The sequence below is a fragment of the Panthera pardus genome, unplaced genomic scaffold (assembly GCF_024362965.1).
Source record: "Panthera pardus isolate Hobbes unplaced genomic scaffold, ASM2436296v1 HiC_scaffold_11, whole genome shotgun sequence".
Lineage (NCBI taxonomy): Eukaryota > Metazoa > Chordata > Mammalia > Carnivora > Felidae > Panthera > Panthera pardus.
In genome coordinates this window covers 105,559,693-105,582,022 of record NW_026526666.1, presented here as the reverse complement: position 1 = coordinate 105,582,022, position 22,330 = coordinate 105,559,693, and the positions used below count along the sequence as shown (strand labels likewise).

The window sequence follows — 22,330 nt, the reverse complement described above, 5'->3', positions numbered from 1 at the left end:
TGCGAGCGGAGTCCGCGGAGGCGGGAGAATGCACTGTCCCCCGCCTGTCCACCTGTCTGGAGGCATGGCCGACTTTGGGACAGATGCCTAGTTCGCTCACGAGAATCTCCGCTCATCTGGGCGAGCCTGGGTCCGCCCGCCGAGGGGCTCTGCCCATTTCTGACTCCAGGAAAGCACCCTGCTTCCCGAAAGCCAGAAAGGATCCTGTGTTTCGGCCTCAAGACGAACCACCTACAACGCCAGCAGTCCACACGGACACGTTTTTTAATAGGCAGCTTCCGAAACGGTTCTGGCAGGTGGAGTCAGGGCCTCCGTGCCCGCGGGGCTCACGCAGGTCAGTCACCACACCACGTCCTCTGCACTCTCCTCCAGGCACTGAGCGAGGTGGTTGTCGATGTCCAGCTGGGCCAGCCTGCGACAGGGAGATGGTCACTCACACAGAGGCAAGGGCGCCCAGCACACACGTTCTCGCCCTCCCCTCTGCTGACAAGCACAGCAAAGGTCAGCCAGAGAGAGACCCGGTCTCCACAGCTGGTCAGAACCCAGGGGAAGGTCCGGGGGGTGGGAGGGGGGGGCGCGCACCAACCAGAAAAGGCCCTTCCCCAATCCTGTCGCTTGGGGAGGTTTCTCTGGGCCCAGGCGCTCAGTGCACCTGCCACGGGTCCGTCAGACACGTTCTCGAGGCTCACGCAGACTCCTGCCTCTGAGGCTGGGGGGCGGGGGCACCCTGTGTCTGAACGAACCCCCCCAGGGGATTCCGGCCCCGACTCGGCTTGAGAACCTCACGGCTCCCAGCCAACTGCCGGGGCTGGAGCCTGAACGCCCGTCCCCAGGAAAGGGGATCGGCAGAGACCATCAGCGGTGCGAGAACGGGTCAGCGGCTCCTCCGTCAGGCCTCACGGTCTTCCTTCCTCGTGCCCACACCCCCAGAGGGCTGAGCCCCCCGACTGCAAGCAGCAAAGCTCCTGTGTCCACTGCAGCGTGGGGTCTCCCTTACCTGGTGGCTGGCCGGCCCGCGGCTCCTGGGCCCCCTGCTATCGGCCGCCCCCGGACCAGGCCCCCCTCGTCCAGCCCTGCTCATGCTCCGGACGGGCCCAGCCTCCTCCGTCTCCCTGGGCTCGGCAGCCTGGATGACGACCCCTTTCATGTTGGGACTCGAACGTCACCCACAACCTCTGCCCCAGCCCAGGCATGTGTCACGGCGGCCGAGGCCCCACCTGCACCTCACAGAGTAGAAGACGCGGGTCCTGCCCCAAAAGCCCTCCCCACCGGGGGCTCCCCAGGTCTCCATCAGTGGCTGACAGAACGGCCGCCTCATACGTCCTGAGTCCTGTCGGGACCTCCGGAGACGCCTGTGGGACATGGCCTCTGAGGGGATTTGCCCAGATGGCTTCTCTACTCTCAGAGACCTCCCAAGATGGGACCTTTCCTCTGCCCACATCTAGGGCCATCCTGGTCAGCTGGTCAAGTTCACCGGCCAGAGGGGAAAGGCCCTTTCCCGGGGCATCACCGCGAGGCCCTGAGGGCCACGGCACCGCCCTCACCCTGTGGCTCGGGGAGCCCATGCCCGTTCTGGTGGCCGTCGGCCGCCCTCAGACCCTGTAGGCGGCTCGGTGTGCTCTGAAGTCCCTGGGGCCCCTGCAGGCTCTCTCCGAGGCTGCCAGAAGATTCTAAGGTCTGCACCAGGCCACCTTGTCTGGGGTGTCCGGGAGGTACCCTCTGGGCCCCTTCGGACCTCCCCCTGGTCAAAGAGCTTTGTCTCGGCCAAACCCGTTCTACAGAGTCCCTGCAGCAGCTTGTCCCAAGACAGGCCTGCCTCGCTGTCCCACGGGAACCCAGTGTGTGGACAGTTGGCCCGGCTGCACGAGAGGAGACTCAGCCCAAGATCCTCCGCTGGCTGCCGACTCAAACAGAGCGGGCTCCGTGTCTGGCAGCTTGAGGGGCCTCGGAGCCGCAAGACGCCAACAAGCCAGGCTCTCGTGGAGCACAGGGAACAGCTCAGCTTCCGGTTTCCATGTCTTCGTGTCAGCTGGCCCATGGGAGCCTGTTTTCCCAACCGTGTGTGTGTGCGTGTGTGTGTGACTCACGGGCATCAGAAAGTACACGGGGCACCGGGCACGGCAACAGGCACATCTTCAGGGCACGGGGCTCACACCCGGTCTGGCGAACCCAGTACGTGGTTGTCTGTCACACTGAAGAATAAAACAGTGCCCCGAGTGACCTGGAAAACGCTAAGGCTTTGAGAAGATCGGCGAGTTTGTCCTCAGGCGCCGTCTCCCCGAGGCACATACTCCGCCAGAATCGCTACGGGCGTCTGTCCCCCCCGGGGACGAACACGGAGAGCAATGCGTGACTTCGGTTTCCGGGGGAGAAGTTCCCAAGTGGGGCGCCTGGCTGGTTGGGCCAAAAGAGCGTGTGACTCTTGGCGTCGGGGATCGTGAGTTCGAGCCCCACGTTGGGTGTAGAGTTTACTTTAAAAAAAATTTTTGGTTTTGAATGAAAGATATTACATTTAAAAAATTCCCAAGAATTACTAAAAGCCCACGCTTTTCTAGAAAAGTCACAAGACAATGTGACAGTTCGATTACCGTGTCCACCTGCTAACCCGGGCCCTCCCAAGGCCCAGTCTGTCTCCTTGCCCCGAACATCCCACAAAGGACGTGAGCCTTCGCTTCCAGTGACCCGGGATGTCTCTTGTCCCCAGTCACAGCCACAACCTGAGGGTTGTGCTCTGGCCCACGGACCCTCTCCCTCGTCAAGTGGAAGAACGTGCCACAGCGTTTCCGATGCGCGGAGACGTGAGCCCAAACGTGCCGACACCTACTTTGGGAAAAATGAGGCGTGCTCCCAAGTCTTCCTTCAACTGCTTACAAAACTCGAAACTGGAACTTTTCTGTAACGTCTCCGTCGCTGGAAGTCTGTTTTTTAGACTGTGCAGAAATGCCAGCATGCCAAGGACAAAAAGGACCCCCTAGAACAGGAGGACAATTGGGGCACCCCGACCGCATCAGCTCTCCAGAAAACCATTTCCCTCCGGGGCTCCCGATGGTACCTCCGGCCCTTGGGTTTCTGCGGATGGGGATGAATCAGGAAATCAGGAGCACCCCTGGTTTAAAGGCGCTCACTGCTTTGTCAGAACGGCCAAGCCAGCCCCAAACATCGGTTCTGGCAAGAGGCAGGCAGGACGGTGAAAGGCTGGGTCCGCAGACGCTTTGCAGACCTGGCGCTCACACGACAGCCAGGGAACCTCCCGTGGGCCACCGGGCTCCCTTCTCCCTGCCCGGCAGGTGGCTTCCCCTGCCGAGACCTCACCCACTGCCTCGCCCGACCTGTGGGCTCCGCGAGGAGATGAGCACAGGGGTGCCGGGCCCACCCCCAACACCAGGCTCTCAAAGGCTTGTTGTGATACAAAGCGCAGCCTGGAGAAGCCCAGACAGCCGAGCACAGACGGGACATCGTCTCTCTGATTAAAAGGTCGGATCTAAAGACCTTCCGGTGCGGGCTCCGCGCTGCTTATTTTGATAAGGTTTGCTGGTGTTTGCTCTGTCATCAGCGGCTCCGTTGCCTTCCCCGTCCTGGGCTGTTTTTGCTTCCGGGGACCAGGGACGTGACCTGCGACTTAAGGACACCGTTCTCCCAGCCACGCGACGTCCGGCGCTGGTCCGCTTACCGAACCTGCTGTCCGTTCACTTCACTTGACCGGGATCCTTTTGATAATCCTAACCCCTGTGAACCCCACGTCTGTGTCCTGAGCTGTGTGACACACGGCCCACGAGCTGGGCGTCTGGAGGTTAAGATCTTAACAAAATTGGAACCACTCCCCTTACTTAAAAAAAAGAAAAAAAGATAAAAGATATACATCGAGTTTTTAAAGAACAAAACACCTCTAGACACAAAAAGTCATTTTTAAAACCTCCAACCTACCACTGGGAAGGTACGGTGAACTATGTACACAGGAAACTGCTTGGTGACCCCCACAGTCTGGCAGTCACCACAGGGACCCTGTGTCAGGGTGGACCGGCTTAGAGGCGGGGGAAGAGGTTCGGTGCTCCTCCCAGGCCGTGGCGTCCTCTCCAGGGAGGAGAGGGCCGGCGGACCCCCAGACCTGCCCGTCTCCCGAGGCGTGCTGTCCCTGCGCGCCGCGCACCTCCACCCGCACGAACTGTTTGAAGGGCCCACAACTGAGCTCGGGCACCCTTAACCCCCTAAAGCCCGCTGTGGTTTCCAAACAGGGCTGGGGTCCGCAGAGGCGGAGGGAGGCCGAGGGCGGGGCGCACTCACCCGGGGGCGAAGTCGGTCTGGCACATGGGGCAGGTCCGCAGGGTCGGCGCCGCCTCCCACGGTCGCTCCCGGGCGCCGGGGGTCCCGCGGGGCTCAGGCCCCAGACATCGCTGCGGGGACCGGGCGGGGGGACCCCGGGCGCCCCCCGGCCCCAAGGAGCGGCTTGTAGCAACGGCCTGAGCCCCCGCCTCCGCTCGGGGCCGGTGGGAAGGGCGTCCAGGAAAAGGTGTGCGGTCCCACGGTGAACACCTCGGGGGACGCGGCACGCTCGGGACCGCGTCCGGATTCCTGCCAAATGGGGTCGACGGGCCGCGTCATTGGTGCCTGGGCGCCTCCGGGGCCAGGGACACACACGCACCCGGCCACCCCGGGGGTCCCCCCGACGCACCGGGCCGGGGAAGGCGGGCAGCGGCGGCAGCTCTCCGTCGGGGTTCAGATCCGCTCTCGCAGCGCGCAGCAGCTCCGCCCACGGCCGCGCGCACTCGCCTCCGTCCTCCGGGGGGGGCCCCGCGCGGCCACTGAGCGAGCAGAGAGACCTCAGTGGGGGGCGCTCCGCAGGGGGCCCGTGGGGAGGAGGCTCGGGGAGGGCGGGTGGGACCGGGGAGACCTCGGCGGGGGGGGTGGGGGGCTGGAGCGGGGAGACCTAGTGAGCGTGCGTCCCGCGAGGGAGGGGGCTGGCGTGGGCGGGGAGGGCTGGGGGGGAGCGGGGGAGGGTGACAACCCCGAGGGGGCGGAGCGAGCCGGGTTCCGGGAAGCACACACGGGCCTGCCCCCAGCGTCCCGCGCCCCCTTCCCCCGTCCCGCGGCCCCCAGCCTCACCCGCCCCCCCGAGGACGGCCTCCGGCGGCGCAGCCCCAACCGCGGCCTCCGCGCCGCCTCCATTCGTCTCGAGCCGCGCGTCCGGCGGAAGTGGGCGGCCCGCCGCGGACCCCGCCCCCGAGACAGGCCCCGCCCCCGGCCCCGGCCCCCGCAGGGCTCCCCCGCCGGCTCCCCGCCCCCTCCCTGCGGGGACAGGACCCGGGCCCCGGGCCCGCGCGCCAACCTCCCGCCTGCGCGCCGTGCACCCGGGCCCCCTCCTCGACCTGACCCCACCCCCGCCCTTGTGCGCGCTGGGAGCCGCGCTTTGCACCCGCCCCAGCGCACCCCACAGCCTGCTCCTCGCGGCCCCGAGGCGGCCTCGCCTTTGGGACACCGTCAGGGAGGAAGGGGTTCTGACCTCAACATTTGGGGAGACTGAGGCCAGGGGTCCCTCCTCTAACCAGAGGTGGGACTGAGGGAACTGATTTCCAGCTGCAGAGGGGCGTGGGGGGACCCCATCTCGCGCTGCCCCCCGGTAGGTTTGGGGTCTGCAGAGGTTTGGGAGGAGAAACTGTACATGAAGTCAGGCCAGGGGCCCCTCCGCATCCGCCCCCGGCAGCCACCCTCAGTTAAAGCCCACCTGCCCCATCGCCTGGGCCCGCCCTGGCTCTCCCACCTCCCACCGCAGGGGTCAGCTCGGACCCTCAGCTTCCCTCTCAGTCCAGGCGGAGAAAGGGACTAGCCACTTAGGACCATCGAGTTTTCCTAATAAAGGGAGGAACCTGGTTTGTTTGTTTTTTTAGTTAAGGGGGGGAAAAGTGAGGCAACAAGGTCCAGGTGGCCAGCCAAGGCGGGGAGGGGGCCTCTAAGGGAAGGCTTGTGGGGGCTCCCGGAGACTCTCGCCGGCGAGCCCCCAGCCCACCACTTGGTGGCAGCAAAAGTCCAGGCACCCTCCGCGGCTGCTGCTCCCTCGGAGCCCTGTGCCCCGTGGGCCCCAAGACGGGCCCCTGGGTGACCCCCCACCTCACGGGGGCTGGAGTGCACAGGGAGCCGGGGGGCCGGAAGCTCCCCTCCGTGGACACGTGGATGTCACTTGAGCCGCTGGGACCCCAGCGGCTTTGGGGCTCTGCTCTCGCACCCCCTTCCTCAGGGCTCCCACGGCCCAGTTCCAACCCTCCTCACCCTGGCCCCTCTGCGCCTCACGGTCCTGCCCTCCGCCAAGCCCAGGTCTTGGGCACCCCCCCTCACTGCACACTCCAGTCCCAAGGCCCCCCATCCTCAGGTCAAGGTCACCCTTCATCCAGCTGCCAGGACAGACCTTCACCGGGGGGGACGGGCCTGTTCACCAATGCTCCCTGAATGTCTACCTGTGTCGGGGACTGTCGTAGATACTAACGCCCCCCGGGGGAGCGAGGCAGGGTCCTCACCCCCAGAGCCTGCCCACCGATGGAAAACAGACCCCACGTGCATAAGCCAGCAGAGCTGCAAGCAGGTGGTCCCAGGAGTCCCTAGAGGAGGCGACCTATTGTGGGGCCTGCTCCCAGGGTGGGGAAGCCCAGACGGACCCCGGGTATGCAGGCCGCAGGAGCCCGGCAGCCCCGGGACTGCCCAGCGGCTCGTGTCAGGGGTTCCCACGCGCCCGGCTTCAGCCTCCACAGCCTCGAAGCCTTTGATGGAAACACCAGCACTTCTGCAGTCCGAGCCACGGGGACACGCGGGAGGGCCGGCGCTACGCCTCCCTGAGGCAGAGGAAGGCGCCGACTTCTCCCCGGGAGCTGAGCACCGGGGTTCAGTGTCCCAACTATTCCTGCCCCTTCCAGTGCCTTCCTCTGTAGACCTCGCACGGCCTGGGCTCCTGACCAAGAAAGGCAGAGCAAGGCATTGGCGGGGAGACTACTGCCCTGGCCTGAAGGCAGGTGACCCCCCGGTGAGGACAGGTGTCTCTGGTGAGGACAGGTGACCCCGTTGAAGGCGGGTGACCCTCTGGTGAGGGCAGTCGTGCCCCGGTGAGGACAGGTACCCCCGGTGAGGACAGGTGACCCCCTAGTTAGGGCAGGTGACCCCTGGTGAGGGCAGGTGACACCCTGGTAAGGACTGGTGCCCCCGGTGAGGGCAGGTGACCCCCTGGTTAGGGCAGGTGACCCCTGGTAAGGGCAGGTGACACCCTGGTAAGGACTGGTGCCCCCGGTGAGGGCAGGTGACCCGGTGAGGACGAGCCCAGGGAAAGAGTCAGGGCCTGACAGAGCCTGGCTGTGGCCTAGGGCCCAGAAGGGCGGGGGGCACCCGTTCTCCAGCCCAGGGGGCCTTGCTTGCCCTTGGCTGCCAAGGGAGAAGCCCGGGTCCCCAGGCCAGGCCGGCGCCGCCTGGGGAGCAGAGGCCCTCCGGGAGCCAGAGCACCGTGTACAACTCGTCCTCCTGGGGGCTCCTCCTCCCTGGTTTCATCCGGCTCCCGGGGATCGACTCCCCCCATCCCGCCGGCGCCTACAGCCTGGGACGCTTCCACGGACGACGGAGCCGGGGTGACCCGCCAGGCGGGGGGCAGGTGCTGGCGCCTGTCAGGAAGCCCTGCCCCTCCCCCTCTCTGCCACCGCCTGCCCGACAGACAGCTGCCCGCTGCCCCTGCCCGCACAGGGACCTTTTGCGCGGGGAGTGGAAGCGCCAGGTCCCCCGACGCAGCGGCGGTGTGGGACAGGAGAAGGTCGGACGTTGAACTTGATTGAAGGGCTCACGTTTTCTGGGCCGCCCGCCGCGGTGACAGGCAGCGAGCGGAGCTTCACTGGAAGATCATTTCTGATCGTGACGGATGCCCGCCCTGCGGAGACAAGTTCCATACGAGCCAAATTCGTGTTTACGAAGACCGTCTCCGCGAGAAGAGGCCCCCTCGGGCAAAGCAGCAAGTGCGGGGCAGGGGTGCGGGAGCCCGCAGCCAGCGGCCCACTCCGAGCTCTCCCCGGCCCCGTCCGCAGGGCAGTGCTGGCATGTGCGTGATGGGCCAGTGCCACCCCCTCCCGGGTGCCGGGTCCAGCGTGGGACATGTGCGGCCGGGCGGTCAGGGGCCCCTCGCTCCCGCCACCTTCCGCCACCAGGGAGCACAGGTCTCGGCTCCTGGTGCTCTCAGAGCCAGGTGGGTGCGGGTTCCTCGCTCCCTCTGGGGGAGCGAGACCGACCTCCCGCAGGCGCCGATGTCCCCGGGAGCCCGGCCGAGGTTCCCAATCAGACCCTGCTCCGAGGCAGGGCTTGAGCCCCGCGAGGCCTCTAGCCACGTCCCGGCCCGGAACAAGCTGGGGCGGTCTAAGCCCCCCCGCCCCCTCCTTGGATTTTGGGGGGGCCGGTTCTGCCCGCGGGCCACCGTGCAAATGGGGTCAGGACGGCACGGATGGGCGGAACAGGGGCCGAAGCTGGCGGGCACGACCTGGAAAGCCCTGGAAAGCGGAGCGGCCTTGTAGGTGACGCTGGCCGTGGGCGACGCGTGTTCGCGGCGGCGGCCGCCGCCTCCCTTGCCGCGTGACGGGACAGCAGGGCTCCCGCTCGGGGCGCCCCGGCCGTGCCTGCTCTCCAGGTGAGGACGGCCCGGAATGCCCGGCCGCCTCCTCCCCAGAGTTCGGCCCTCTGACGAAGCCAGGCGGCGGGCTCCGCTGGACCACACCTGCCGGCCGGCGTGTGCCAGGCTGGCAAGCCTGCCCGCAGCCAGGCAGAGGCATCCGTGGGCGTGCGGAGTGCCTGGTAGACGGGCCAGATTGAAGCAGTTGCCTGGGAAACATCGCAGGATCTGTCGGGCGGCAGTGGGTGTGTGGGGCCCGCTCACCGGCTCTGGAACAAGGGCGTGCGCGGCCTCCTCCAGGCGTCCCCTCCCGGCCGCAGAGGGATGGGCGCGGACGGCCGGGACCCGGCAGCGGGCAGCGGGCTGCAGCCCCCCGCTCTACGAGCCCAAAAGCCAAGAAACAGCTGGGGCGTTGGCACGGGAGAGACGCGGCCCCCGTTTCCAAGCCCCCACCTCTCTCCGGGACAAGTTTCCGAGCCCTGCTTCCAAGCCTCCCCACCCCGTCCCGGCGTCCCGTAGAACCTTGTCACTGCCGTGAGGTCCCGCGTCCCGCGCCCCCCTGCTCCGTCCTGCGCCCACGCCCTCTGCACAGCCACACCGGCCCTGCCTGTGTCCCTGTGTCTCCGGCTCAGGCTTCTGCCCCCCACCGGCTCCCCCTGCTGACCCTCGTGCTCTGCTCCGGTGCCCCCACCCCCCCCCACTCCCCCACCCCCCCCACTCCCCCACCCCTCCCCACCCCCCCCACCCCCACCCCCCCACCCCTGCACAAAGAAGCCTTCCTGAGCCACCTGAAGCTCCTCCACAGGCCCTCCGTCCACCGGGTGGCCGCTGCTGGCTTTTCCTACCGCACAAGTGGGGGCGGGAGGCCGGGGGTGCCACTACCTTCCTGGAGGGCCAGCCTGCCGTCTGTCCCCACCGTGTCCCCAGAGCCTCCGGCGGTGCCGGCCGAGAGGGGGCCCAGACGGGACTCTTCGGCCGACCCTGAGTGTGAGCCGGGGGTGGGCTCTCCTCCTGTGGGGAGCGGGGGTCACGTCAGGGGGTCGAGCCACGTTGCACCAAACTCTGCGTCCGCTGGGAACCCGCGAATGGGACCCGATCTGGAGGCCGGGTCTCTGCGGACGGAATCAAGTTAAGAGGCTGCGTTGGGTCAGGGTGGGCCCGCAGTCCACCCCGACTGGTGTCCTTGTGGGAAGAGGGAAGCTTGCCAGAGCGACGCGGCCCGGGGGCAGGAAAGGTCCTCCCCGGGGCCTTCGAGGGACGGCAGCCCTGCTCAGCGTGAGTGGGGACTGTGGCCCCCAGACTGTGCCAGCACGGACTAGTTCTGTGGTTCTGAGCCCCCAGTCATTTGTGCGGCAGCGTCGGGACACCGTCTGCTTCAGCACCCGGTGCGGTGCGGTCAGTCGGGGGCGACTGGGCATCCCCGACCCGCCTGTCTCACCCCCTGCCTGCTGACCACCCCCCAGAGCAGAGGAGGCCGCTGCCGCCTGAGAGTATGGCCCGGAGCAAGCCCAGCTCAGCCTCAAGCTCACGAATGTCCCGGGGGGCGCCCAGGCCCGGGGCGACAGGGGTCAGACCCACTCCCAGGAGCGAGGGGCCTCCCCCGGCCTCCCCCGAGTGGGCGTGGCTTCTCCACAGGGACCACTCGTCCCACCTGCTGCCTCCTTAGGACAACCCTGCCGGGGCCTTGACTTCCTGAGATGCCGGCAGGTCCCTGTGCCTTCCAGGCCCCCGGCCTCGGCCACCATGAGCCATGGCTGCGCGGCCACCACGAGCCCCCGTTTCTGTGAGGCCAATTTCCAGCCTGGCGCTGTGAAAGAGCTCTGACCTGGAAAGCTGTCATCCGCTTCCCTGGAGGTGTCCTTGAGTTGGCTCCTGGGGCACCTGCTGGGGCCCACGGTGGGGGGGAGGGGTCTCTGTCAGAGGAGCTGCTGGGCCTCAGCCTGGGCCTTCACTCCTCCCCTTCTCCCCTTCCTCCCTCTCCCTGTTCCTCCCCTTACCCTTCCACCTCCTCCTCCTCCTCCCTCTCCCTGCTCCCCCTCCTCTCTCTCCCCTCTCCCCCTCCCCTCCTCTGCCTCCTCCCCTCCGCTTCTCCCCTCCTCCCTCTCCTCCCCTCCCCTCCTCCCCCTCCTCCCTCTCCATGCTCCTCTCCTTTCCCTCCTCCCCTTCCCTGCCCTCCTCCCCTTCTCCCTCTCTCCTCCCCTCCCTCCTCCTTCACCCCTCCTCCCCTCCCCTTTCCGTTATGCACCTCCTCCCACTTGACTTCTTTTCCTTTCTGTCCTTTTCTCCTTCTTCCCCTCCTCCTTTTTTGCCCCAACCCTGACCCTTCTTCTCTGGCCCCCTCCTCCATTTGAGGGCAGAGAGGCTGGGTCAGGGGTCAGTGGATGGTTATTTGACCTCCCTGGCAATGACAGGTAGAGGTCTTTGGGGGCAGGGCTGCTGGGCACGGGCAGGGGGAGCCCCCTCTCTCCTCTACCCCTACCCCCAGGGGCCAGGCACCTGGAGTTACTTATCAGCCTTTGAGTCTTACTGGGACCCTTTGACCAACCAGAGGGCCAGGCTGCCACCAGGGGTCACAGGGTTATCAGCTCACGGCACAGTGAGGGACACTAGTCCCCAGCAGAGGGTCTGTGTCTCTGCTTGCCAGGTTTGGAGCGGGAAGCTGGTAGGGTTTTTGCCTGGCCCGGCGAGGGGGCCGGCAGGAGGGGCCAGGCTGGCTCTCTGACCTGAGACCCCTCAGCTTCACCCTTCCGGAAGCCGGAGCTGCAGGAGCCCCAGCCTCGCCCGCTACCCGCTGCCCCAGGGCCTGGGCCTCAGGTAGGCGCCGAGCTTCTCCGACTCTGCTGCCTGGACCTTCCAGGGCCTGGCAACACCCCCTCGCCCCTGCACAGGCCAGAGGGCAGCCCTGGTTCCTGAGGGTCCCTTTTGAGGCCTGCAGGGGCCGTCCGGCCGGTGGGAGCCCTGGCACACCGGCCTGCAGAATCCCTTGTCTGAACTGGCCGCACACCCGCCCGGGGCCAAGCAGCGGGGGAGGGGGGGCACCCACGTAGGCAGCCGCCCCAAGTCCCCTTGGGCCACTGAAATGGGCCTGTCCTTCCTTCCCGCTGCCTGGGTCACGCTGTCTCCCCCGGGGCCTCACCTCTCCAGCCCTCAGTCCAGGATGCGGAGGGAGGGGTCCTGGCTGGAGCGGCAGCCCTGGGAGACAGCCGGCCCCCCCAGTCCCTGAGGCACCTTCAGGCCCAGCTGGCCGCTCAGAAGCCTGGGGAGGGGGTGCATGATGGTTGAAAACACCCAGAGGGGAGGGAGGGGGCTGGGGAGGGAGAAGGGCACTGGGATCTGGAACACAGGACTCCTTTTGGGTTGTTGTTGGGGATGCGGGGAGGCGCAGGTGGTCCTGTCCACCCCCCCCCCCCCGGTGGAGCTGGGAGGGCAGAACCAGCTGGCCACCGCGGAGGCCCCACCAGCAGCCCCTCTCCTCCCACGCCGCCTCCCTCTGTTCCCACGGGGAGTGTGGGGGCTTCCGTGTGGCCCGCACTCTGCTAACGCATCGCTGGGCAAGTCTCTGCTGCTGGCCACCCCGCCCCCGCCAGACGCCAGGCGGCCCAGCGGCCTCGGCGCACATGGGTCATACGTGCCTGGCCCCTTTGGTCATCGTCCGCCCCTTCGTGGAGGGCAGGGCAGGCAGCTGGGGCCTGAGCGGCAACCCCCACCCCCCGGTCTCCCAGCTGTGGGGATGGTACCCCCCGAGGCCCTGCCTGGGGTGGAGGCAGGGACAGGTCCCTGATTTCTCAGAGCCCTAACCCTCTGCCACAGAGGTGAGACTGTGTCAGTGTCTGCTTCTCCCACACCCTGCCCTGCGAGCAGCCCCACTGAGGGGCCAGGGGCCTCAGGCCCAGCTCTCGCTTCGGGGGCACCAGCCTGCTCGCCCGTGTCCAGCCCCGCGGGGGAGGTGCCGTCATTCGGCCCCATTTACAGACGGGCCTACTGAGGCCAGGAGCCATCCGTCCCTTAGTCCTAGACCACGGGACGGTTGAGCACAGAGCTGGGGCTTGAACGCAGCGCCCCCTCACTGCTGTCTGGGCTCCTGGTCTCAGCTGCCTCAGCGGCAGCCGGGGGCCTGGCATAGGAGTGGCTGGGGCCACAGCGCGAGGGGCGGAGCTGGGTGCCCAAGGCCGGGGCAGAGCGTGAGGCCCACTCCTCCCGTTTGGGGGCTCCTAAGCTTTGGAGAGCCCTCTGCTGCACCCGCCTCCCCCAAGACCCTTGGGGAGTTGACTGTCCCCCCCTGCTCTGCACCCATGCCCAGCCCCTCCCACCACCTCCTAAGATGCCCAACCCCCCCCCACCACCTCCTAGGATGCCCAACCCCCCACCTCCTAGGATGGCCAACCACCCACCACCTCCTAGGATGGCCAGACCCCCCCCCCCCCGCCCACAGCCTCCAACAAGCAGCACCTCCTCCCCACGGAACGAGAGCATCTGGCTTTGGGGGGTGGGCAGTACAAAGAAAAAGCCACCAAGCCATGTGGACAGGGAGGGAAGATCTGCCAGGACTTCAGGCCACAGGGGCCCCCTGGGGACAAAGAGAGGCCCCAGATGCCTGCCACTGCTGGGCAGCCTTCCCTGAGGGCCACAGCCCCAGGCCCCCTGACCACCCAGAGTGGGCCTGGAGCTGGTGGGCACGTGGCAGAGGGCCAGCTGGGGTGGGTTCCAGCTGCCCTTGTCCCCACAGGCCGGGGCTTCCGGGGATAGCTGGTGAGGGACCTGTACTCAAGTGGTGGTGATGCCCCACAGCACGGAGTCCTGTGAAACAGACCTGGGCCTCGCCACCTCCGCCGGCGTCCCCTGCTGTCACCTGCAGGCACTGTCCTCTCTCTGCTGGTCAGTTGTCCCTGATGTGCCCATCCTCAGACCTGCCCTTGCCATCGCGGCCTTTGTCCCCCTGTCGGCCCCTCCTCCCAGGTCACCGTAAATGACAGTAGCCCCCGTGGAAGTGTGAAAGAAAGTAGGCGAAATTAACTGTAATAACGTGTTTCATTTGAGCCCAACATCCCTAAAAACATCACATTTCAACGAGGAACCCGCACGTACGTGATGAGAGTGTTGTCACATGTTCTCTGGTCACGCTAGATGTCTGGAACCAAGTGCAGGGCCGTTGGCCACAGAGTGAGTGCTCGGGGGGCCACGTGGGGTGCGCAGCACCGTGGACTGGGGGGGCAGGAGCCTGAGGAGCCCGTGGTCTCCACTCTGGGCATTTCCTGCCACATTGAGGCTGCAGGCTCCGGCGAGGGGCTCCTGACTGTCCCCAAATCCCCTATCAATGTGCTTGGACACACTGCTAAGGGTGGGAGAAACCCCAGAGATTCGTCACCCCTCCCGGGCCTTCTGTACCCCAGGTGGGGGCGGGCCTGGGCCCCGAGAACGCCCTCCTCCGGGGAAAGCAAGGGTCCCTCTGGCCTCAGCCTCTCTATTCCTCCCCAGCCTGGCCTGAGAGCCAGCACGCCCCGGCAGGGGTGCTGACGCCCCGCTGTCTCAGTCCGTCTGGGCTGCTCACAGATTATCGCAGACCGGGGGCTGCAAGGCTGAGATCCAGGTGTCGGCGGGGTCGGGGTCTGCTGAGGACCCTCTTCTGGGTCACAGATGACCGACTTCTTGCTGTGTCCTCACCCGGAAGAAGGGGCGAGGGAGCTCTCCGGGGTCCCCTCTCGAGGGCACTGATCCCATCATGGGGCTCCCTCCTTGTAAGCTACTCGCCTCCCAAAGTCCTCACTTCTCTAGTGGGGGCTTAGGTTTCAAGGTGAAAACCTTGAATTTTAGGGGATGCAAATACACCGACCGCAGAGCGCCAGCTGGGTTCCAGGTGCCCTGCCAGCTACCACTCGGGCGGGGGGCGCCCCGAGACCCAGGCTCCACCACTCGGGCGGGGGGGCGCCCCGAGACCCAGGCTCCACCACTCGGGCGGGGGGCGCCCCGAGACCCAGGCTCCACCACTCGGGCGGGGGGGCGCCCCGAGACCCAGGCTCCACCACTCGGGCGGGGGGCGCCCCGAGACCCAGGCTCCACCACTCGGGTGGGGGGCGCCCCGAGACCCAGGCTCTGACGTGCAATCACACGCACACGGGGGGGGGGGGGGGCGCGGAATATCCTTACTCTGTCCAGGCCCTTTGCCAAGCTCACAAGACAGGTCACGAATTCAGAATTCTCAAGGAGGAAGTTCAAAGTGAAACAGTTTATCTTTAGAGAAACAACAGCGGCTGGCCGGCGGGCTGGCCAAGGCGGGAAAGGGACTCCCTTCCAGCATCTTCCATCAACTGCTGTTACTCCGTGAGGGTGAGACCCCTGCTCCACCTGGTGCCGGGGAGCCCAACCAGCCAGGGTAGGCCCTTCCCCAAGAGCAGGTGTTTGGGCCCCCCAGGGGTAAAGCCGGTCAGGAGAAACTACCCGAGGTTGGAGAGGGTGCATTTTCCCTGAGGAGCCATCTTCGTGAAAAGGCATCCGTTGTCTTACAGACGCTGAAGGGGGGGTGGGGGGGCGCTCTGCCTGGTGTGAGGGAGCTCGAGCACCGGGCAGGGTCCTGGTGGGGGAGGCAGGCAGACCCCGCCTAGCACGGCGGCCCGGGGTGGGCCCGTCCCCGACACAGGGTGGAACAGAAGGCCTCTCCCCTTGGTCGCTGGGAGTGGAGTCCTCCCCCAGCGCCCCCTCGGCCTTCTCAGGTGTGGCCGGCGGACACCGGAGCCGGAGGGGGCAGGACAGGAGCTCGGTGTTCCTGCTGCCCCGGCACCCCCACCCCGGCCAGGCTTCATCCTTGCTCCCTGGGTCCCTCGCGGCGAAGCCTTGGCTCCGTAGGGGGCCCTTCCGCCCACAGCCCGTGTTCCTGAGCGTGTGTTGGTGCGTGCACACGGGCCCGTGTGTGTGTGTGTGTGTGTGTGTGTGCGCACTCCTCGTGCTCTCTCTCCCCCGGAGCTTTTGACCGCGGGGTTCCCATGGGGGAGACCGAGCCCAGAGGGGCTCAGCCTGCTGCCCAGGGTGTGTCTTCAGCCTCAAAGCCCCCCTCCCCGGGGAGGAGCCGCTGGCAGGCCCGGCTCGCAGGGGGGAGATCCCAGGGAGGGGCCCTTCAAGCCCTGCCCCCCGGTGAGAGCCGGCCCGCAGCCCCGCCTCCTGCCCCCCTTCCTCCCTCTCAACTTTGCCCCTCTCCCCTCCCCTCTCCCTCTCCCCCTCCTGCAAGCAGATCCCAATCCAAACTTGTTAACCTCTCCCCGGCAGCCCTTCCAAGTTAAACATTACTCACGGAGATGAGAGCCTCTGGGCAGCGCTCGGCCTGGAGGTGGGGCGGTCTGTGGAAGGTGCTGGGCAGAGGCCAATGCCAGGCCCGTGGCCGCGGGACCTTCCCTGCCATGTCCGTGGGGCTGTGGGAGGTGGCTCTGGGGGGTGGCAGGCCAGGCAGCCTGCACCCCGTACCCAGGCCCTCCGGCCCCATGGCCAACTCCTAAAGTCACGGGCAGGGCAGCCGGCAGGGGGTCCCTGGGCAGGGTGGGGAGGGGCTGCCCAGGGACCCGCGGAGGGGCCTGGCCGGGGCCAGGCGAGGGACTTCCTCTTGGCTGTTACTCCAGCCTGGGGACACAGCATTCAGAAAAGTAGCCTCGGCCACTCGGAATCTATTGTCCGTATCCAGTCCTCAGTGTTTCCAGCAGCAAAGTGGAGGCAGGGGGTGCTGTTTGCTGAACTTCCCTTCCCTTCGCCCCACCCGGAAGCTGTGCTGCCCCAGCCTGTCAGTGACAGAGGTGGGGGGGGGCTCTCGGGCTCAACACAGTACCCCCTAGGACCCTGTCCCTGGGGGAGCAATGCTGGGGGTGAACACCTCTTCCTCCTCCTTACTTCAGTGCCCTCCACCCTCCACGTGGACCCTGACCAGAGCTGCTGCCTCAGGGCCTTTGCACCTGCTGTTCTCCACCCAGAATGCTCATTCCTTACCCATTTTTGGGGCTTTGTTGAAATGGACTTCATAAGGAGCCCCCTCAGCATCCATCTACCTCACTCTGGTCTACTCTTTGTAGGACTGTGTGTCCCCCATCTCGTATAAAACATACGGAATTTAATTTTTCATTGTCTCTCATGAAACTGTAAGCACTTGAGAACAAGGACTTTTTCCTGCTCATCTCTCAGTAAATACAGGTCCTTGATAAACTTGGTGGAAGAATATCGATTCCACATTCATGCCTGGCATGGGGTCTCCCCCGTGGACACCACCGCCCTCAGGGCCAGAGCCCCCTGACCTCCTCCTGGATCTCAGCCTGGGCAGGACGCGTCTGGCTGACCGGAGCTCAGACCAGGGGCCTTGCGTGGGGCCCGGCAGGAGTCCAAACGGTCAGGTCGGGAGGAAAGGGTAGGGGCAGTGGCGGTCCCGGGAGCCTGCGTTGTTACGTAAAGAGCGCGAGGCAGAAGGGCAGACGGACAGGACTGCCTGCGGGTGCCGGGGGTGCCCAGACTCCGCTTGCTCCGGGGCCACGAGCTGTCTGTCCTCAAATTTCACACCCTCCGCATGAAGCCTGCTCTCAGGCCCCTCAGCGTCCAACAGCTCCCCAGACCCAGTGACCCCTTCCTGTCTTCTGCCCGGACAGAGCTGCTGGAGTTGGTGCTTAAGGGGACAACCCCGTCCACCTCCGGCTAGAGCCGCCCCCACTCCAGGGGGCCCCCAGCACGGGCAGGGCCCCTGGGACACAGCCTGAGGACAGACGGGCCTCGCAGGGGTGGGTGGGGTGGGTCACGAGGCCCACCTACAGGGCTGGCTGCTTCCCTGCACACCTTTCTGTGAACGCGTCTGTGCGGGGCTCCGGAGACGGGCGGCCCACCTGCCTGCCTCGTGCCCGGGCCTGCGAGCGGCCTGCCCACGTCAGACAGGGGCGAGTTGGGGCTTCGTACCTCACATGGAGCAGGAGGGCAGGAATGTGAGCCTCGAAACCACCTTGTTTCAATACCGTTTCTGGGAGCAGAGACCGCAGCCGACGGGGTAGCTGCTGTGAGCACCTTCTTTGCCCTTCTGGACGCTGGCCCCATGCAGCGCGGCCCGACTCTGGGACCGGCCCCCACGCCCCCCACGGCGCCGCCTCTGCCCTGCCTGTCCTGCTCCCCTCTCTGAACCTCAGGCCCAGCTTCTGCTTTGGGTGGGGGAGGCTGCTGGGGGTGGGGCCGGGGGTTGTTTTGTCTCCGCCCCTTGGGCTGCCGGGGAGGGGCGGGCCCTGCTTCGGGGTGGGCCCCCCCCCCCCCCCCCCCCCCCCCCCCCCCCGGCACCCCCGCACCCCAGCAGGCCACAGCAGGGGTGTGGTGCCCCCCACCCCACGCAGCACTTCCCAGCCCACGAGCCACCGAGGAGACTCCTCAACCACTGTGGAGAAAGTGAGTCCACAGTGTGGCGCTAGCACCCGGAGGGGGGAGGGTGTTTTCACGGGAGGTGGGGGGCCGTGACCCGGGTAGCCCACGCTCCCACCCCACCCCAGTCGCACATGGCTGGCCCCTCCAGCCCCAAGTGTCCTTGTGCTTGGTTTGCGCCGAGGACTGAGCTCAGGCTGGGCGTTACAGGGACAGCTGGGTAAAGTGTTGGCCCACACGGGCGCGGCGGTTGACCCCCGGTAGGAGACCCGGGCCCAGGAGCAGAGGCCGCACGGCTCCACTGCCGATCAGGACCCAGGTGTGCAGCGCATGGCCCACGACAGGCCCGGACAGGACTGCCACCATGCGGGAGGGGGTTCGGACGCCCAGGGGCACAGCGGCAGGGGCTCAGCCGACCGGGCCGCGGGCCCCTGCGGCTCTCCCGCCACCTCGGAGCCCCTCTGCCGTAGGTCACCGGTTTCCGACGAGGGAGCGGCAGGGGCTTCCCAGGCCAGACGGGCTGCTACCCTCCCGCAGCCAGCGAGGCCTGGCGCCGGCCTGCCCCTGCCTCCCCGGCCGCGAGGGCCCGCGCAGCCTCCCACAGGGCGGCCCGCATGGCAGGGATCCCGGAGCGGGAGGGAGGGCCGCCCTGGGCCCGTGCCCTCTGCCACGGGGGCTCCAGCACAGCCGCCCTGCGGGGACGGGCCGCGCGGCCCCCCAAGGCCCCGCCGGCGGGCGGGCAGGGGCGCGGGGGCGCGGGGGACCCCACGGCCGGGGGAGGGGAGGGGGGTGGGGGCCCGGCCGGGGCGCAGGGGGGCGCGCGCGACGGGGTCGGCCCGGCAGCGCCCGGAGGCCTGGGCGGCAGGAAGGGGAAAGGTGACGTCATTGCCGCCTGGAATCTGCTGTTTGGAGGCGTCGCCATGGAGACCGGAAGGCTGGGGCGGGTAAAAATAGCAAACCCGAAGGGTGTGCGTTCCAAGAAATCGAGTCTCTGAAAAGAAAGGAGCCGTGGTCTTGTTTCCGGCCTGCGGCTCCCCCGCGTCCCCGCCGCCCGAGAGCCCTGTCCCCTGTCCCCTGTCCCCTCGCAGGGCGCAGCGAGGCGCCTTGGAAGCCCCGATCGCCGCAGAGGCCTCCCTCCGGGCGGCGGGCAGGGCGGCGAGTGGCTGGGTGTCCTCCCGACTTCTCCTTCCAGGCAGGGCCAAGCGGGCGGGTGGGGAGGACAGGGGCTTAGCACCCTGTGTCCCCCCCCCTCCCCGCCGAGGAGCCCCCCACCACGGGGCAGACAGCGCAGGCGGCCCGCACACCCCACCCCACCCGCGTCCACGGCCCCCCTTCCAGGCGGGGAGCGGGGAGCGGCCCTGCCCTGCTCCTCGCTGCCTGCCCCCCAGATGCCCTGCACATGTTGCCCGTCGGTCCCTTCAAGCCGTGTCCTCACGGGTCACCCTCAGTCCCCGGTTCCAGGTCACCCTCAGTTCCAGGTCGGCTCAGGAAGTGCGGCAGGGGTCCGAGGTCCCTGGGCCCCTGTCCCCCAACAGCTGAGGCCGGAGGCTCCTGGGAGACCCCCAGCAGCGAGCGGAGGGCTCCCTGGGCTGGGGCCCACCTCCGGGAAACATGGCTGTCCTGCTGGGGCTCCTTCCGCCCCCCCCCCCCCACCCCCGGGGTCCTTCCCTGGGGGTCCTCTGTTCTGAGCAAAGTGATATCTGGTTGCCTCTCCTCCCAGGAGCACACGTCCTGGCTGAAATGTCGCTGGGCTTGGGGCCCTCGGATGATCCAGGTGTCCTCGGAGGGGCCAAGAGCACCAGATGGGGCCGGGGGAGGGGAGGGGGTGCCAGCGGGAGCGACCCCCAATCCAGAGAGAGAGGAACGCCTGTGCCCGTCCTGGGAGCAATGACTGAAACGCAGCAGCCAGTGATGCCCTTGGGACCTCCTTCCCTTATGCCTGAGACCTGGCTGGGGCTGGGTCGCTGCCCACACCGCCCTCCGGGTGCCGCTCAGGGAGGACCTTCGGTCTCCTGTTTCCTGGAGGGGTGGGGGCTGGGACCTGGGCTGAGCAGCCCCTCCTCCCCGCACGGGGTGAGGGGGCCCTGGGAACATGGGGGTCTTGCCTCTTAGGCCCAGACCCCCTTGGCTTGTGGTTGGAGCTGGAGAGGGGAAACGGAGCCCCGTGTAGGGGGAGCTCCTGCCCCCAAGAAATAGCTCACATGCCTTATGTAATGAGTGAGCTCAGAGCTCACTGGTCCGCCTGCCAGGAATGACGGCAGGAGGGCGGGAGGGGGCCTGCTCGGGGAACCAAGCGTGCCTCCGATTTACAGTTTATGATTTTCAGGGAGGGGAGCCTGTGGCCTTGCTTCCAGGAGAGAGGAGCCCAGGGGCCTGGGGTGGGAGATGGCAGACCTGGGTCCCCCTGGCACGGGAGGAGGCCCTGGAGGGGCTGGGTGCTGTGACCAGGCCTGGGGTGCCGGCCCTACTCCCCCCCCCCCCACCAGCCAGGTGCTGACAGAACCCTCCTAAGTCATCTAAAACCCTATAGGGAGCACTGAGGGAGCCCCGGAGGGGGGCGCCAGCTGCCCTCCTCATCTTGGGACTCTGCCGCTCTGAGGATGACTCCCCTTTCTCCCTTCCCTGCCGGAGCACCCCCCCCCCCCCGTGGCCCCTCACCTCTGGGGTGTGCGGCGTCCTCTCGCCTCCTCTGCAGTAGGTTCGAACCCTAACTCAACCTGGCCTCTCTGTCTCCTGGAGAGGCTACCTCGGGCCCAGAGAGGTAGAGGTCTTAGGGCCCCCGCAGTTTGGGGGCCGTTAGGGCGGTGCCTGTCAGACAAGAGGAAGCACCTGGGGACACCTGGCCAGACCAGTGGCTGGGCCTGAGGCAACGTGCCTCCTTGGACCTCTGTCAGCTGGTCAGTCGGTTCACCAGGATTTAATGAGAGTCTGTCTACTCACCACTCGCTGCTAGAGTGACAGGGCCCCTGGCGGGCAAGGGGCAGGTGACAGGCAGAGGGCAGATAGCACCAGGCAAGGGGAGGCTCACTCCAGAGCCTGGGTGGGGGGCGGAGGAGGGGGAGGACAGTGCTGGCGCCCGGGTCGTGTGGCTGGAAGGGCCGAACGGAGGCAGCCGGAGGGGCTGGGGGCCCGAGAGAGGGAAGACGAGGCTGTGTCCTGCTGCTGTGGGGAAGGGCAGATACAGGAGAGAGAGGGGACACCTCGGTGGGGGTGGGGGCCCAGCAGGTGGGACTCTCCCTCCACAATGGGGAGGGAACACAGCCGCTTGGGGAAATGGCTGTCTCAAGGGGCTCCCTGCTGCCCCTCCCCGGATGCTGGGAGCACTCACCGGGGCGCTCGGAGCACTCACCACCACATCACCTGTCTGAACCCTGCGGCAGGCTCCCACCGGCTCACCCCACGGTGCCCCGGGCAGGTCGGGGGCACCCTGAGCCTCGCCGTGCTCTGCTTTGACACGGCGACCATAGCACCTCCCCACTCAGTGCCTCGAAGGTGCGATACTGGGGTGTGCGTACAGCCCCAGGCACCCAGATCCCACTTCTGGCCACGTGGCCCGACGGTCATAAGCGGCATTGCGGTAAGTCCGGCCCCGGGAGGACCGACTCTGGAAGGTGCCAGTGGGAAACTTCCTGCAGGCAAGAACCTGCCCTTCCTGCCCCCATCGGGTCCCCAGTGCCCACCGGGCTCAGCAGTGTCTGTAGGGCAAAGAGGCGGGGGTGGGGCGTGGGGGCGGGTCTTTGAAGGATGCTGGTGATGTCCAGGCCCCGGCTCGGCCCTGATATCCCCTCCGCCCTGCAGCGTTGTGCCCCCACCCCTCTTGGCTTACGTGGAGGCCACATGCTCTGACTTGGGGGCCCCCGGCTGGCCCAGGGCTACAGGGCACAGGCATGAGGCGGCCACCCTGTGATCTGTGGGGTATGGCCAGGGCCCCGGGCAGGCCATGCCCGGCAAGGTGTACGTTCCAGAGCAGCACAGGATGCTTCGGGGGACAGGGTCCTGCAGGCAGGGGTGGGGCTGCAGGGCAGAGCGCCCACACAGGCTCTCTCTGCACTCCTCCAGGCTGAGTCCTCTCCAGAGGGCCCCACCAGCTGAGGACACATCCCCAGAGCACACCAGCAAGCCCTGGAGCTCAAAGCCCCTGTTGGGGGTCGGGGGGGGGTTGCTCTGGGTCCAACCCCTGCTCACCTTTCCTGCTGCTGTTCCTGGATCCCCAATGTGCTCTGTGCTGGCCGAGCTGTTTCTCCCAGAGGAAAGGGTTCCAGAGCCGGCTTGGTCTCTCCAACCCGGGGCCTGGGGCCTGGGCCAGGCCCCCTCCCGCCCTGGCTGTGGCTTACAGGCAGGACATAGCAA

General features: G+C 67.2%; 2 protein-coding genes across 2 annotated transcripts; both read right to left on the bottom strand.

Moving 5' to 3' along the window:
- Positions 1-330: 330 nt before the first annotated feature.
- On the bottom strand, positions 331-5,178 carry FAAP20 (FA core complex associated protein 20). Its single transcript, XM_053899105.1, is given in 5 exon segments — positions 331-412; positions 4,282-4,409; positions 4,411-4,569; positions 4,670-4,799; positions 5,105-5,178. Coding segments are annotated over 5 exon segments (549 nt in total). The 5' UTR covers positions 5,164-5,178; the 3' UTR covers positions 331-339.
- A 798-nt stretch (positions 5,179-5,976) lies between these two features.
- On the bottom strand, positions 5,977-10,365 carry LOC109273856 (translation initiation factor IF-2-like). The gene is made up of 6 exons (XM_053899176.1): positions 10,272-10,365; positions 9,503-9,631; positions 9,409-9,461; positions 8,454-8,998; positions 7,715-8,370; positions 5,977-6,934 (listed from the first exon to the last, which is right to left on the bottom strand). The coding sequence occupies exons 1-6, from the start codon at positions 10,363-10,365 to the stop codon at positions 6,588-6,590; spliced, it is 1,824 nt and encodes a 607-aa protein (XP_053755151.1). The 3' UTR covers positions 5,977-6,587.
- Positions 10,366-22,330: the final 11,965 nt, after the last annotated feature.

What these genes read in the sequence shown, in the direction of transcription:
- LOC109273856 (XM_053899176.1), bottom strand. Translation starts at nt 10,365, where the DNA reads ATGGTGGCCGAGGCCGGGGGCCTGGAAGGCACAGGGACCTGCCGGCAT. An exon ending in TTGTCCTAAGGAGGCAGCAG is followed by an intron (nt 9,632 to 10,271) that starts GTGGGACGAGTG and finishes CGCTCCCCACAG; the next exon opens with GAGGAGAGCCCACCCCCGGC. An exon ending in CAGGCTGGCCCTCCAGGAAG is followed by an intron (nt 9,462 to 9,502) that starts GTAGTGGCACCC and finishes CTTGTGCGGTAG; the next exon opens with GAAAAGCCAGCAGCGGCCAC.